This window comes from Mrakia frigida, assembly GCF_051309035.1.
Source record: "Mrakia frigida strain ATCC 22029 unplaced genomic scaffold BDY24scaffold_19, whole genome shotgun sequence".
Taxonomy (NCBI): domain Eukaryota; kingdom Fungi; phylum Basidiomycota; class Tremellomycetes; order Cystofilobasidiales; family Mrakiaceae; genus Mrakia; species Mrakia frigida.
In genome coordinates, this window is record NW_027481262.1 from 47,400 (window position 1) to 61,497 (window position 14,098).

Here is a 14,098-nt window from a genome sequence, read left to right on the forward strand (position 1 = left end):
GTGAAAGAAGGAGACATGCGTAAAAGCTCATAGAATAAGGAATGAAAGATTTTCAAAGCCAATCCTCGCACTCATCGTCCCACCTACGTCGAACGCACAAGAAACAAAACGAAAACAAAGTCAGTTGGACGCGTTCTCGACCCTCCTTCTCCTCCCTGAAACACGAGCCAGAACTGAGCGCCTTACCCAACTGCACCCCATCGAAGCCCCCGGAATGAAATAAGGGACAGTCAGCACGAGCTGTCTCGAACGTGGGAGACGAACGAGGGGCAGAGACGACGCCTCAGGACTCACACAAAATCGGATCCACCCCAAACCTCCTCCTCAGCATCTCTCCAACGCTCCAACTCTGCCTCTTCCTCTTTCTACTCCCATTCTCCTCAGCCTCATCGACTCCCCCATCCTCCTCCTCCTCCTCTTCGTCCTCATCAATCGACCTCGACCCACCTCCCGCACCCCTCCTCTCCTCCAGATAAGCTCTCACCCCCAACCCCACCCTCCCTCCGTTCGCTCGTTTCGCGAGGGTCTGATCGATCTGTCGAGAGACGGTCTTGGGCGAGGGGAGGGACGAGTCCGAGTCCGGTTCGAGGGCGTCAAGAGCGAGTTGGGTTGAGTCGTCGGAGTGGGAAAAGTGATGGGAGGGGGTGGTAGAGGAGAAGCCGAAGGAGGTTTCAAAGGATTGGGAGGAGGAGAGGAAAGGGCTTGATTGGGTGTGGTTGGAAGAGGAGGAGAAACCGAAGGGTTGGTCGTTGAACGAGAAGGCCGACGGGTTGGAGGAGGAGGAAGACGAGGGGTCCTTGGAGGGATCTTGAGCAGAAGGTGTTTCGTCCCAGAGAAGTTGAGATCTGATGTAATACCAAGCACGCAGAACGGAAACGAGGTCGATCAGCGTCAGGTCTTCGTTCGACGACTCGAGGTTGTCCTCCTTCTCGCTCCCAACGCCCCCTCCAAAACCAACCGAAACGGTACTCACATCTCCCTCCCAGCATCCTTCCACTTCCCCACAAGATCCCTCTCCCTCTCCTCCTTCCTCCTCCCTTCAGCCGTCCCCACGAACCTCAACGCCTGCTTGAGCATCTGAACCTTCCTCTCCGTCTCTGCGATCTCCTTTGCTTGACTGAACCCTCCTCCTCTCGCTCCTCCACTACCACCACCACCACCACCCAATGGCGACTGGAATGGAACGACGGGAGCCTTCTTCCTCTTCGGCGGCGGCGGTTGAGCTGCTTTGGACGTGCTCGTCTCCGGTTTCTTCGATGCTGGAGCGGGAGGCGGAGGAGGTGGTGGAAGCGAGACGGTGAGAGCTTTGAAGGTTGATTTAGGTCGTTTCGGTTTGGGTGCTGGAGGAAATTGACGAGGTGCTGGAGGGGAAGGAGGCGGAGAAGAAGCGGAGAGTTGTCGAAGGAGATTATTGTTGGCCGACGAGGAGGAGGTCGAGGTCGATGCGAGAACAGAAGGAGAAGGTCGTCCAGGAGAAGAGAGGATCATGGGAGATCGGAAAGGCTGTTTCGGTCGTTTGGCGACAGAAAGAAGAGGAGCGAGAGCAGTCGGACGAGATGACGACGAGGCCTGTTCCGTTGGGTTCGAGGTTCGACGACGACCGAAGAAGGGTTAGTGCGACGCGTTCTTCTTCCGGTGAGGAGTAGGAGCGGGCTCTCAAGTAGAGGGGGATTAGCAGAAAAAAAGGAGCTAGCTGGTGGTTAAGGCTTACCGGCGAGGGAGAAGGAGGATCCTTTCTCTTGCTCGACGAGGAAGATGGACCAGGGGAGGAAGAAGAGAGGATCCGGTCGTTGACGGCGAAGTTGGCTCGAGTGATAGAAGATCCGGCCTGATTGAAAGGAAGGCAAGCGAGATGTGAGCGACGGGGACAAAAGATCGAGAGAAGAGGAAGAAGAGAGGCTCGCAAATTGCTCGACCTCGTCAACTTCCGGCTCGTCCTCCTCCTCTTCCCCTTCCCCTTCCCCTTCCTCTTCCTCCTTCTGCATCTGATCTACCTCTTCATCCTCCCCACCTTGTCTCTCCTGAGGATCGTTGTCGGCCATATCGAAGGGTTCGAGCTCGAGGGCGACTCCTTGAGAAGCCGACGCGTCGATGTATGCGTCTTCGTTCTCGACCGAAGGCAGTTCCGACATCGATTGATCTTCCTCGACTTCCTGGGATGCCTGTGCAAGAAAAGGGGAGCCTCGTTAGTGGTGTTTCAGGGGCACGCTTCCACTTCGGATCGAGTAAACGAACCTGCTCCTCGCCGACGACGCTCCAGATCGGCGACGCGTCCTCGATTGATTCCTCGACGCTGGAAGCAACTCGTTTCGGCTCGAGAAAGAGTGTCGGTAACGATGAAGATTGAGGCATGAGAGAGACGGCGAAGGAACCCTGCGAGAGCAAGAGCAATCCGGAGCAGGATCGTCAGGTCGACGAAAGAAGAAAGGGAACGGGGACGCAAGAGGAGGCGAGATTCACTCACCTTCTTCGAGGGAAGATCAGGAGGAGCCGAAGATGCCCTAGGGTTTGATGGACTGCTGCTGAAGCTCGAGGGAAGAGGTCGCGACTGTTCGACGAGGATGAACAAGAGGGACGGGTCAAAGTCAGAATCGAGCTCGAACTCGAAAAAGAGACGAAAACTGACGTCGTTGGGTGCTGATCCATTCGAAGACCTCGATCCTAGATCACGAAGCGGCCTACTCGTCTTGGGAGACTCGAGAGGAGACGGGTCTCGAGAGGACGAGTCTCGATGGAGTTGCGAGAAGGACTGAAGGAAGCGAAACGAAACCCGGTCAGCTCGACTCGAGCGATCTGGGTGGTATCCCAGGAGAAAGGAAAGAAAGAGAATGCTCACCACAGTCTTCATATCTATATGCTCCTCCGCATCCTCCAGTAGCAGCGGCGACTCGACAGCAGCATCGACTCCTCCACCTTTCCCTCCCTCCTCGTCCTCCTCCACCTTCCCACCATCTGAACCAACCTCGACCCCACGAGACTGTTCCCCACATTCCTCCAAGCCAGCGTCGTCAGGCTCGTTTCCACTCTCGTTGGTGTGCTCTTCCTCGAGAGGAGCGACAGCTGATGCGACGAAGGTCGAGTCGGAAGCGTGGTTGACGACAAGTTGATGGTCTGGTTCTTGCGCGAGGAGGGATTCGTTGAGAGGCTGAGATAAGGATGATGAGTTCGACGGCGCTTTGGACTGCCGAGAGGAGACGAAGAGAGGGAGAAGGGAGAGGAAAGGGGTGATGAGCTTTGAACTTCAAGGGAGAGGAGGGAGTCGAAGAGGCGTGATGAACCTGGTTCTGCTGCTCCCCTCGAGTGGAAACCTCGATAGCTGATCCTTCTTCAGCTTCTCCACTCTCCAAAGAGCTGGATTCGGTCGCATGTAGCTGCTCTCCTAGCAGTGGTTCGGGAAGGAGAGGAAGGCCGAGGAGATGGGAGGAGGAGGCGAGGGAGTCGAGAGGTGGAGCAGACGAGAGTGGTTGGGTCTGTAGAGGACAAGGAAAGAAAGTCAGCGTTCATTCTGGAAGAAGTGCATGGAGGTGTATGTGCTGACTTCGATCTCAGCATTTGGAGAAGGAAGCGTAGCCGCTGGCGAAGAAGGGAGAGAGGAGGAAGGAGGAGGAGGAGGAGGAAGGTCGACTTCGAGCTCTTCGATGGATGTTGACGCTTCTTCCTCGAGCATTGTTGGGAGATGAGTCTTGGAGAGAAGATCAAAGTGGACAGTAAACCGATAAGATGGACTGGGAAAGGCTGCTTCAGAAAAAGAGCCGATTTTTGATGCTGGACGTCAAGGAGGAAGAAGGGGAGGGTCGAGCTCTTCTGCTTTCAACTTTCAAAGCTGAGCGCTGAAGCTCAACTCGAAGAAAGGAGAGGAGGCGACGCGTCGCCTCCCCACCATGCGATCTCCTCGATGAAACAAGCGAGCTCCTGAGCTCCCCACGGTGTCTTCGAAACAGGTTCGGAACCCTCTCTTTGTTCCCCAACCACCACCTCACGACCATCTCGCCCACGTTCCCTCCGATGCTCTCCCCCCTCCTTCTCCTCGCTCTGCTCTCCGCCTCAAAATCAGCTCTCGCCAGTCCCATCAGCGAAATCATCGACTCCATCGTCCATCCTCAAGTCTGCGAGTTCTCCTTCGGCACAGGTCCTGCCATCTTCACCATCGACTCGCTCGACCGGATCGTCACGTTTGGGGACAGCAGTACAGATTCTGGGAGGGGTTGGAACTTCACTGGAGGACTTGCGCCGCCTGAGGTGAGTGGATGAAAAAACGAGAGACGAGAGAGATGGGCTGGGTTGGGGAAGAGACGTCGGGGGAGGAAGAGACGAGATGGGGAGAGAAGAGGGGTTAGCGAGTACGAGTTTGCTGATCCGTTCCTTTGATCTTTTGGTACGACAGAACTACTACCACCACATGTTTTCAAACGGACCGGTCTACCCAGTGCTGCTGAGCGAGAGGCTTTCGTTGCCTTTGCTTGGACTTGGTGAGTTAGACGCGTCGTTTGCTTTCTCGTCGGTTTTTGCTCTCGTTTCCTTTTCCGCTTCTGACACCTCGCTCTTTTCGAACTGTTCTATCAAATCGGCGTATATCAAAGCCATCGGAGGAGCCACCTCGAACAACACTCGAGCTCCAGGTCAACTCGAAGGCGTCCCCGTTCCGTCCAGCATCGAGCAGGTCGATTCCTACCTCTCCTCTTCAGACGGAGCCAAATCCAAGCTAGCGAAGACGCTCCACATCATTCTCGTCGGTCAGAACAACATCAACGCTAACCCTGCTACCACTGGAGCTGGTGAGTCGGCTTGTCTCTCCTCCGAGTCTCGACGCGTCCTCGTCGAGAGCCGAGTCTCTTCGTCACTCTCTCAGAACACAAGAGCTGATAGTCCTTCTCTTTCTTCCCCTTTTAGATGCCGTTACCGACATTACCTACTCAGTCAAAAAGGTTCGTCCGTTTCCGCCCCTTTCCTGCCTCCCTCTTCCTCTCTCGTTTCGCAACTGACCATCCCCTTCTCGGTGTCCTCTTCCGTCCGTGCAGGTGATCAAAGCCGGGGCTCAGCACATCCTTCTCTACAACTCCCTCGACTTGGGAGTCAACACGCCCTACGCGCTCTCGGCTCCTACCGCGGCTCCTTTCCTTTCTGCTTGGGCCATTTCGTTCAGAAACGAGATGTTCAAGAACTTCCCTCCTTGGGGAGCCATCGGAGCCAACCCTTACGTCGCTGTGGTTGATATCTACGCTCTTGCAAACAGTCAGTTTAAACGCATTGATGAAGAGAACGGAACGAACGAGGTGGCTGACCGGTCGTACTTTTTGTTTCTGCTCACGGCGATCAGTCCTTCTCACCTCGTACGAGCAGTTTGGATTGAACGAGTCGACGAAGGGGATCCCTTGTGTGATTGGAACCGACGTGTGCGATGACGCTGGTGAGAGGCAGTTCTGGGATTCGGTGAGCCTTCTTTTTTCTCGACGCGTCAACGTCTCTTTTCTGCCGCTGACTTCACTCTCTCTGGCTCGCCTTTTGATCAGCTTCACCCCACCGCTCGAATTCACTCTCTCTTCGCTGCCGCCGGTGTTGCTACCATGAGGGCGAAGGGTTGGGTTAACTAGTTCGGATCAAAAACGCGTCTCTTTGACCAGTCTCTCGTTTCTTACTTTAGTTAACGGATCTCAATGCGTTGCTCTCCTTCCGAAGGTTCGATGACAGAGAGAAGGGTATAAATAAGGGTCACGAAGCCGTATCACAGCGTGGATCTACTACTTGTGTGATCGGTGAGAGAGAGACGAGAAAGAGAACGACGCGTGAGGTCGACCTTCCTCCGGAGAGAGAAAAGGGCGCCGCGAGTCCGTGCCACTCTCGAAGAGTCGGTGGGACTATCCGCTGAAGTGATCAAGAAGAGGTAGAACGAGACTGAGGTCAGGAGCGAGACGGAGATGGAATGGATAAGAGGGAGGAAAAGGAAAACTGCGACGAACGTGATCAAACTGCTGATTCTGAACTCGGATCCCTCCAGAATACAGTGGAGCAGATGATCTCCGGGAGATATCCCTTGTTGAATTGTTCCTATCACGCCGATGCTCATCTGGATTTTGGAAAGGAAGAGAGAAAGGCGTCCACGGACTCGGAGTCAACACGGAAGAGGAGGGACGAAAGAAGAAAGCGAATTGGTAGAGACGATCTCGCTCCGATCTCGAGCTTACCTGAGCATCCCAGTTCCCATCAAGTCGAGTCCAATGAGACTCGTCGTCGTCTATCCAGCATCGAACGATTCCGAGTCCGAAATCCGTCGATCGAAGATACCACAGCTTGACGTCTCCCTGTCAGTCGAGCGAAAAGAGAGAGACACAGGTGGGGAGATAGTCAGCGTCGGATGTTCTCAGTGTTACGAGTGAAGATACGGAGTCAAGGGGAAGTCCTCCAAAAGAACAAGGAGGGAGGGAGGGGAAGACTGAGCTCGAGAGACTCACAAGTCCAACGGTGATGGCGAAAGTGACTTCAGCCTTCGGAGATTTGGAAATTATGTACTTCTTATCAGGCCTGTAGTTGAAAACGACGAAAGGGGATGGCGGAAGATCAGTTTAAGCAACGGGGAATTGACGCGTCGAGATGAGCAAAGACGAAGAACTCACGAAGACTGCCACTCGTACCATCCATCTCCCTCTCCGAAATGAGTCACTCCCTTCTCATCGACGCGGTTTCCCTTGGTAGTCGAGAGGATGGTGAGTTTCTTCCGAGTGCCGCTGAGAGACATGCACTGAGGAACCGATGGGGGAACGAATTTCGACGGATGATAGGCGTCCAACAGAGCCATCTGTGAGGCAGCAAGAGGAGAAGATTCAGCGTCAGCTGAGAAGAGAGGAGATCTCGGAGTTCTGGAGGCAAAGGAAGGGCGCTGAGAGAGCGAACGCGTCGACTCACCCTCGGAACAACTTCCAAATCCTCGTTCCTCGATCCCCAATTCGTCTCCTTCCTGAAGCTTCTATCCGTGTTCCAGATCTCATGCTGTTCCTTCGTGCGAGCCTCCCTCGGAACATAAACTCCTTCCTTCTCCTCGTCCACCATCCCAATTCTCGACACTGCAAGCTTCTCGAGAGCAACGTCCCTCTCAGAGTTGTGAGCTTCGACGTAGAGGATCTGCTGCCAGAAATGATAGGCGAGGATATTGGCGGCTGCAAAGTGGCCACGGAGGGAGGGGTGGCGAGGGTCGACCACACCGTCTGGGAAGGGGAGACGGCCGTAGAAGTCTGGAATCCGTTGAGGGTGTAGGAGGAGTTCGGGGAGGAGAGGGTTTCGGAGGGAGAGGGAGGGGATGTCGAGGTAGCGGGAGGAGTCCAGCTGGAGAAGGAAGAGTAGGAGGAGATGGAGGGAATAGAATACAAGGAGAGTGAGCTTGAGAAGCACGGGCGAAGAAAGGGAAGCCCAAACGGAGACGAAGATCCTCACCTGATTGCTTCCAGCGGTGGTCATCGGGATCCAACCGGGGATGGCGAAGAACTCCATAGTCACGACAGCCGGAGCTGAAGGTAGGGTGAGGAGAGCTCGAAGGAGATGGTCGAACGAGCGATGGAAGTCGTCGTCGCGTACGTCGTTTACAGCTAGATCAAGGCTGGAAATCGAAACGATTGGACGCGTCAGTGGCAAGGCAGACGATAGAGCGTCGGATGATTGCTCACATAACGAGATCGAGCTCAGCAGGAACATGCTCGAGGAAACAGTTGGCGAAATAGCTGAGAGGAAGGAGGCAGAAAAGGTCAGACTTCCGGTGAGCTCGACGCGTCCAATCCGATCTGACGAACATTAAAGGCACTCACGCTGATCCGAAAGCTCCAAGTCCACTGATATCCAATTGTACAGTATGCCAATGGTCAGAGAAAGCTGTGAGAAGAGGTGACTGCTCCCGACCGAAAACTCACACTGGATGGAAAGAATGGATTGCGTCAGGGAAAGTTTGCTCGAACCACGAGAAGAACTGAGCGTGAAAGGTCCCTTCTTTCGACGCTCCCTCCGGCATATTATGACCCCCGGTAACTGAGGCGGTAAAGCGATGGGAAAACTGATCAGCTCGATCAAGACAGAGTCAAAAGAAAAGAAAAAAAAAGGCAAGGAAAACGCACTGGATCCTCCGAGGACCGCGATGGAGATGGACTCTCCCGCCAGGGCTCGACGCAGTATCCGACGAAGACGATGATTCGTTCCAGAGTAGGAGACAGATTTCTGTAAGAGACGAGAGGGATGAGAAAAGAGTTAGCGAGCTGACTTCTGCGAGCGAGGCATGGAAATCGTTCTCTCGTGTGTCCCACCCTCGCTCAGCTCTGTGGGAGGTTGAACGTGGGTCTGCATGATGAGGACGATGAGGGCGAGACTCACATCAAAGAATGCTTGACTGTTTGTTTAGCCCAAGCGAAAAAGAAAAAGGAGAATTCGAGGTCAGCTCGACGTGGCTCGACTCCTTCGCGTCGTTCCCGTTCTGGTGGAAAAAAAGTCCTTTCTCAAGCTCCCTTCCCCATCCCATCCCGTTCTACAGATTGGATGACACGCCGAACCGACAAACGTGAAGGTCCGCGATGCCTTGCATCAAGAGAAGGCGATCTCGGGCAGTTTAAACCTTCTTCCTGCTGGCTCGACCTGTCTCCTCTTCCTCCCATTCTTGCCCTCCTCTTCCTCCCCCAGGCTGCATCCTCCCAGCAGTCTCAACAACTCGAGCCTGAGAAGAAGACTGACTCACCCAAACAACTCCAGAATCTCCTCCATCTTCGCATCCCTCGCCATCTCGCGCTCTCCCTTCGCAACCTCGACCTCTCCTCCCTTCCCTCCGAAACGACTCCTCCTCCCACCACTCCCTACGTCCTCCATCTCGCTCGAAGAATCGTCATCCTTGTACATCCCCATAGACCCACTCCCTCCCCAACCTCTAGGTCGAGTGATTCCTAACCAGCTCGACGGGGAATCGTTCGACGAAGAAGAAGGACATTCTGTGAGCTTTGAAGTTTGGTCGTAAACTCGATTCGACGAGAGTCCGATGAGGAAGGCAGCTACGACGGCTAGGATGGTTGGAAGAGGTCCACCTCGTTTCCACCGCATGCGTCTTGAAGAGTAAGGGGGTGGGGAGGAAAGGAAGAAGCGAAGGGGAGGGAGGGTGAGGGAAGGAAGGAGTTGAAGGGGAGATGTTGAGGTCGAACGGCAAAGTCAGCTTGGTTTCGATATTTGGAATTCCTTCATTCCGCGATTTATAGGCCTGGGCCTCTCCCTCTTCTTCGCTCTATCCATATGTAGGAAGTCCGCTCACCTGACGTCCTGACCTCTCAGCATTTTTGACAGAAGACCGAGTCTCTTTCGACTTCCTCATCCGGCGCTCGACGCGTCGACTCACCGTCTTTCTTTTCCTGCGCTGAGAAAAAGCCAAGAACGAGAGAGCACCGAAGCATACTATTATAGAAACCTGCTATAGGATTGTAAAGTCTGTGGGTAAGATACAGAGTAGGAAGAAAAGCGAGAACGCGCCTGAGAGAAGAAAAGCAAATGAGAAGGACGGTCCGAGCGAAAGAAGGAGGAGTTGTTGGGCTACAGTTGAAGTGCGAGCGTACGAGATCTAGCCGAGCTAGGAGGTGGCGGGAGGAGAAGGTCGTTCTCGGAGACTGTATTGCTCCTTCGAGTCCTGATGTCGAAGCTGACGATCGGGTTTGAGAGCAAACTGACGAGGCAGGAGAGCTAACCCTCCGAGGTAGACGAGAGCGAAGATCTGCGTGAAAAAAAGACGGGAGAAGGAAATGCTGAGTATCGGAGATAACGGTCGAGGATCGAAGGAAGGAGAAGAGAAAACTTCAACTCACTCCGAGCAAGACTACCCAACCGATCCGAACACCTCTCGACACAGGTCCCAGTCCCGAGAAGAGCTCCCATTCGTCTACAAAGAGGAGGAAGGGAGAATCAGCGAACATATCTTTGAGAAGCAGAAGCAAAACGAGCTCACCGAATCCAAGCCAGCACGTTGCCCATCCGACGGCTAAGATGGCAACCCCAAGAAGAGGGTGGAGCAGATTCTGAATCGATTTTCCTTTGAAGACTCCTTTAGATCGATGAGATGCTGGGGTCCAGTGGATCTGTAGGAAGAAGGAAGACGAGGAAGGTGAGGTGACGCGACGGAGGAACGAACCGAGGGGAGGACGAACGACTGATCCGAAGATGACCTGGAGGAAGAGCAGAAGGAAGAGAACGAGTCCCATTCTACGATGGTCCGAGAAGAAATGCGAGGCTTCGGGTCCGTAGGTGAGGTTCGTAGCCTGGAAGAAAGAGAAGGGGAGAGAGAGTCAGCTTCGACGTGACGAGAAAGAAAGAGAGAGAGCAGGAAGGGTCGAACGCGGATTCCGAGAGCGAAGGCGATGATGATGAAGGGAAGAGAGAGAACTACGTGAACCACCCAGTGGGCGACGATCCATCGAGGCCAAAAAGTACGAAGAAGTCGAGCGATGACCTGATTCGAGGAGAGAGAGAGAAGGTGGATCAGTGCTCTCGTCGCTGACCGAGAAACTTCAGGCTCGACTCACTACTCCGAGAGGGATCTATTGCGCCAAAAAAAAACGAGATGGTAATCAAGCTGCTTCAGTCGCAGAGGAAGGTGACGGTCGAACGCTGCGAAATCGAACTCACAAAGATCATCGTCCCGAGGCCGCCAAAGGCCGCATGAGCAATCAGCACCCTCTGGAGCTCTGTGTACGGCTCCGAGCTGGAGGGCTGAGTCGACTGAGGTCCCGAAGTGGCTACAAAGAGGGATGTCTCGATACAAGTCAGCTCGTTGTCCCATTGAAAAGACGCGTCGCTTCTCGGATCTCTTCGCTCACCAGTAGCTGTTCCCGTCGACGTCGGAGTAGCCCCATCAAGAGCTTTACTGAGATCGAGAGAGAAAGTTCCAGCGTCTCTATGCTGCATCAAATTCGCTGAAGCGGAGGACGAGGACGGGTTGGTCGCGCTCTGCATGAAACGAAAGGACGTCGTCGGAGACAGGAAGGTCAGCCTTTGTTCGTTCATATCGCGGTAACCGAGTTGAGCCGAGCCAAGAAGACTAGTGACTAACGTAAGCCCAGATAAGCGAAACGGCAGCTGCAGCGGAGGTGTCGTCGAAAGAGAAGCTGATTGTCGAGTTCGAAGAGTCGACGAGAGACTGAGCGGTTTCGAGAGTTGCCACCGAAGAAGGTGACGAGGTAACTGTAGGTTGGGTGCGAGAAGAGGCAGACCGTTGGGAGAGGGTGATGGAATTGTCGGAGTTGGGCCACTGGATCGTCGGACGGAGGGAGGGAGAGAAGGGAGAGGGACGCGAGGGAGGTCGTCAGCTCTTGGCTTCTCGAGGGATGAGGAAAGGACGAGAAGAGGGACGTACAGCAATGACCACTGAAAAGTGAGAGTCAAGGGAGTCAGTCAGACTCAGATCTCGAAGGCAGGCCCAAGGAGAAGAGAAGAGGGAAGCGGAAGTCGTCTCGTCGGCGCGTCGAAGTGCCCGTCGATCGACGTTCTCTCCCCTTCTCCTTCTCCTGCTCCAGCCCTAGAGAACCCAGGTCTGCTCACTAGGTGAATTAGCCATCGCAGACCCAAATCTTTCCCAACCAAAACCAGATCAAAGAGCAACGAAACATCAGCCTCGAGCTCGAGCTTTACTCCGCCTCCTTTGGTTTCCCACGTCTCTCCTCCTCCCTCCCAAAAACTCACCCTATAGCGATCCATCCAAACCCAGGATCAGAATCTTGACTCGCTGAAGGACGACTGAGCGTGTCTGTTCACAAAGAAAGCAAGAAGGGAGCCAACCAAATCAGCTCGATTCCGCTCGTTGCCCTCCTCCTCTCCCTCCCTCCCCGCACCATCTCCTCCCCTCCTCCATTCGTTTCGTTGGGAAGATGACGGGCAAGCGAACGCACAAGTGACTTTGGAAGAGGTCTTGACGGCTGAGACGCACACCAGCTGTGAAAAGATTGAAGGTAGAGGAGATGGAGAGAGATCAGAGACGGGCTGTGTCGAAGATGAGAAAGTTGAGCTCGAAGAAGAGGGAGAGAGACGACGAACGGATGAGCAGAACGAGTCGCCTGTGCTTTGAGCTGCCGATAGCGAGATGAATGCCAGGAGGAGGCTGAGGAAGTGTAGAGGATGCATCGAGTTGGGAGAGTTCTTGAGGGAGAGGATGGCGGGTTGAGGGAAACGAAAGGGGAGGGAGGGAGGTCTAGATGAGGGAAGGGAGCTGATTGAAACGGTGACCGTGTGTATCTTTCCTTCGGCGTCGATAAATCTGGGGTGCGAGAAAGTAGTGACTGACCCAGCGGGGTTTGCTTTGGTTTCTGGGAGGAAAGAGCAGTCGAGCTGGGAAAGGGAGTAAAAAATGGGCTGAAGCGACGCGCCGTCGGCCCTGCAGGCGTTTTCCTTTCCCCCATGAAGCAAAAGACGTCCCCAATGAGCCTCTGGGACTTCTGTTCGTAGATCTTGGAGGGAAAGCGAGGCCGAAGGAGAGGGGCAGCCGAGGAAAGGTTGAGAGAAGGACGGACGACGTCGTCTGGGAGACACTTTCGAGCAGGTCTGAAAGCGAAGCAGCTATTAAATTAAGACCAGAAGGTCAGAAAGAGTGATTATATGTACTCTGGAGCATCGGAAGGAGTAGAAAGCTCGGTGGAGCAGGGGAGAAGGGCGGAATGAACGAGCTCAACGAGGTTTCTTCCCTCCCTCACCTCCCCAGACCATCGGTTTGCCTCTTCCCTCGGCCCGTTGAGAACAGAAAACAGCTCTCCCAGGTACCTCCATCGTCCGCTCCCAAATCTAGAGCACAAGAAGGCCAAAGGAACACTGAGAGCTCACCTGAAAACTGAGCTCGGAGCTCGCCTGCTCCTCCTCTCTCCTTCGTCCGTTCTTGTAGAGTGGAGGGAGGCTGCGAAGAGCTTCGAAAGTGCATTCACGGAGAGCTCTGAATCCTCTCATCAGCTAATTCGAACAAAATTCCCGACTGTCGTAGTTGGGAAGCAACCTCAAGAAAAAAGAGTCCAAGCTCTCGAACTCGTCTTCGTCGATTTCCTGATTCGTTGACCTTCGCCTCAACCCATCACCTCCCTTCCTTCCCTCAACTTCACCTTTGTGAGCCTCTCTATCTACCCTCTCAGCACCGTCCAGAGCAATCCCGTAGACTGATCCTTTCCTCCTTGTCATTGTGTGCTTTCCCAAACGAGCAGCTCTCTCTCCTTAACATGCCTTACGGACAGCCAGTTCTCATCGAGCCCGTCGCTCCTCACTCCATGAAGACGGTGAGTTTCTCGTCTCTTGTTCTCTACGAGGACCTACGCATACATAAGCTGACCTTTCTGCCTTCGAATCCTACCAGCTTCGTCTCGCTACCCTCGGTTTCGGACTTCGTTCGTCCTCCTCTCTCTCCTTCCCCTTCCTCCCTTCCGTCCTTCGACCTTCCTCTTCCCCCCATCGCCCTCTACCTGCTCGCCACATCCATGGGATCAAACCTCCAAGCTGACTCTCCCACTTCTCCCTTATCTCGTTTCCCTCGTGATCTGCAGTGTTCGTCGTCTCGTCCTACATCGGAGCTGCCGCTGAGGAGGAGAAGGTCAACATGACCCGACGAAAGTACGGCATGCCCGAGAAGAAGTACATGGATGGAAAGTTCAAGATCTTCTCTTGTGAGTACACGCTCTTTCTTCATATATCTTGGGGTTGCTGTTGGATGAGGAGAGAACGAAGGAGGAAAGGAGGAAGGACCGGAACGAGAGCTGACCTTTCTTTCCTTCCTTCCCTTCCTTTCCTCGTCTTTGCGTCGCTTTCACAGTGGGAGCCAACTACTAAATGCGATCTAGGAGTGTGAGGGATATAGTGTGGGCGATGTACATGTGCTTTCTTGATACTCAGGGTTGAAGGGAGGGGAATCAAGAGAGGAGAGGGCTGAAGGAAGAGGAAGGGAGGATGACGGGCTCCCTCGAGCCTCGTTCGCTCGACTTTGGCATCTCTCTGGGTTGTCGAGGCTCGATGTACTCCTCGCTCATATCTTCTGGTACAGCACATCTCAAGGGACGGAGGAAGAGCTCATCGAGACGTTCTCTTCTCGCGGGGGAGGTCGGAATCGATCCGCGTCTTCTCACTTCTT

General features: G+C 54.2%; 7 protein-coding genes across 7 annotated transcripts; 2 read left to right on the forward strand and 5 right to left on the reverse strand.

Moving 5' to 3' along the window:
- Positions 1 to 887: 887 nt before the first annotated feature.
- Positions 888 to 1,594, reverse strand: BDY24DRAFT_83862 (uncharacterized protein). Its single transcript, XM_076645182.1, has one exon. It carries the CDS (start codon positions 1,486 to 1,488, stop codon positions 970 to 972), a length of 519 nt encoding a protein of 172 aa, XP_076495707.1. The 5' UTR covers positions 1,489 to 1,594; the 3' UTR covers positions 888 to 969.
- Positions 1,595 to 2,928, reverse strand: BDY24DRAFT_83851 (uncharacterized protein). The gene is made up of 5 exons (XM_076645181.1): positions 2,837 to 2,928; positions 2,627 to 2,749; positions 2,465 to 2,548; positions 2,236 to 2,373; positions 1,595 to 2,162 (listed from the first exon to the last, which is right to left on the reverse strand). Exons 1-5 carry the CDS (start codon positions 2,846 to 2,848, stop codon positions 1,701 to 1,703), a joined length of 819 nt encoding a protein of 272 aa, XP_076495708.1. The 5' UTR covers positions 2,849 to 2,928; the 3' UTR covers positions 1,595 to 1,700.
- BDY24DRAFT_83850 (uncharacterized protein) lies at positions 2,929 to 3,792 on the reverse strand. The gene is made up of 2 exons (XM_076645180.1): positions 3,539 to 3,792; positions 2,929 to 3,470 (listed from the first exon to the last, which is right to left on the reverse strand). The coding sequence occupies exons 1-2, from the start codon at positions 3,665 to 3,667 to the stop codon at positions 3,009 to 3,011; spliced, it is 591 nt and encodes a 196-aa protein (XP_076495709.1). The 5' UTR covers positions 3,668 to 3,792; the 3' UTR covers positions 2,929 to 3,008.
- A 213-nt stretch (positions 3,793 to 4,005) lies between these two features.
- BDY24DRAFT_370714 (uncharacterized protein) lies at positions 4,006 to 5,591 on the forward strand (the record flags this gene model as incomplete). Its single annotated transcript, XM_076638120.1, has 7 exons — positions 4,006 to 4,239; positions 4,385 to 4,469; positions 4,581 to 4,775; positions 4,891 to 4,925; positions 5,019 to 5,232; positions 5,318 to 5,430; positions 5,511 to 5,591. 7 exons carry the CDS (start codon positions 4,006 to 4,008, stop codon positions 5,589 to 5,591), a joined length of 957 nt encoding a protein of 318 aa, XP_076495710.1.
- A 91-nt stretch (positions 5,592 to 5,682) lies between these two features.
- Positions 5,683 to 9,155, reverse strand: BDY24DRAFT_391804 (SGNH/GDSL hydrolase family protein). The gene is made up of 13 exons (XM_076640846.1): positions 8,708 to 9,155; positions 8,350 to 8,365; positions 8,097 to 8,196; positions 7,896 to 8,010; positions 7,794 to 7,817; positions 7,656 to 7,709; positions 7,426 to 7,588; positions 6,901 to 7,317; positions 6,612 to 6,793; positions 6,450 to 6,519; positions 6,183 to 6,299; positions 5,958 to 6,064; positions 5,683 to 5,862 (listed from the first exon to the last, which is right to left on the reverse strand). The coding sequence occupies exons 1-13, from the start codon at positions 9,061 to 9,063 to the stop codon at positions 5,856 to 5,858; spliced, it is 1,728 nt and encodes a 575-aa protein (XP_076495711.1). The 5' UTR covers positions 9,064 to 9,155; the 3' UTR covers positions 5,683 to 5,855.
- A 269-nt stretch (positions 9,156 to 9,424) lies between these two features.
- Positions 9,425 to 12,120, reverse strand: BDY24DRAFT_442097 (cytochrome and DOMON domain-containing protein; the record flags this gene model as incomplete). Its single annotated transcript, XM_076644658.1, has 14 exons — positions 9,425 to 9,721; positions 9,813 to 9,886; positions 9,953 to 10,082; positions 10,152 to 10,262; positions 10,340 to 10,453; positions 10,527 to 10,541; positions 10,630 to 10,739; positions 10,821 to 10,950; positions 11,054 to 11,251; positions 11,357 to 11,367; positions 11,542 to 11,570; positions 11,683 to 11,746; positions 11,889 to 11,931; positions 12,034 to 12,120. 14 exons carry the CDS (start codon positions 12,118 to 12,120, stop codon positions 9,581 to 9,583), a joined length of 1,257 nt encoding a protein of 418 aa, XP_076495712.1. The 3' UTR covers positions 9,425 to 9,580.
- A 1,076-nt stretch (positions 12,121 to 13,196) lies between these two features.
- On the forward strand, positions 13,197 to 13,800 carry BDY24DRAFT_415928 (uncharacterized protein; the record flags this gene model as incomplete). The annotated part of the gene is made up of 4 exons (XM_076643514.1): positions 13,197 to 13,253; positions 13,331 to 13,361; positions 13,518 to 13,637; positions 13,784 to 13,800. 4 exons carry the CDS (start codon positions 13,197 to 13,199, stop codon positions 13,798 to 13,800), a joined length of 225 nt encoding a protein of 74 aa, XP_076495713.1.
- Positions 13,801 to 14,098: the final 298 nt, after the last annotated feature.

Coding starts and splice junctions, on each gene's coding strand:
- BDY24DRAFT_83862 (XM_076645182.1), bottom strand. CDS start 1,488: ATGATCCTCTCTTCTCCTGGACGACCTTCTCCTTCTGTTCTCGCATCG.
- BDY24DRAFT_83851 (XM_076645181.1), bottom strand. Junction 2,549..2,626: donor ATGGATCAGCACCCAACGAC/GTCAGTTTTCGT, acceptor CTCGTCGAACAG/TCGCGACCTCTTCCCTCGAG. Junction 2,374..2,464: donor CTGATCTTCCCTCGAAGAAG/GTGAGTGAATCT, acceptor TTGCTCTCGCAG/GGTTCCTTCGCCGTCTCTCT.
- BDY24DRAFT_83850 (XM_076645180.1), bottom strand. CDS start 3,667: ATGCTCGAGGAAGAAGCGTCAACATCCATCGAAGAGCTCGAAGTCGAC. Junction 3,471..3,538: donor CTCCAAATGCTGAGATCGAA/GTCAGCACATAC, acceptor TGTCCTCTACAG/ACCCAACCACTCTCGTCTGC.
- BDY24DRAFT_391804 (XM_076640846.1), bottom strand. CDS start 9,063: ATGCGGTGGAAACGAGGTGGACCTCTTCCAACCATCCTAGCCGTCGTA. Junction 7,318..7,425: donor CCACCGCTGGAAGCAATCAG/GTGAGGATCTTC, acceptor TTCCTTCTCCAG/CTGGACTCCTCCCGCTACCT. Junction 6,300..6,449: donor TCGCCATCACCGTTGGACTT/GTGAGTCTCTCG, acceptor CTCGACTGACAG/GGAGACGTCAAGCTGTGGTA.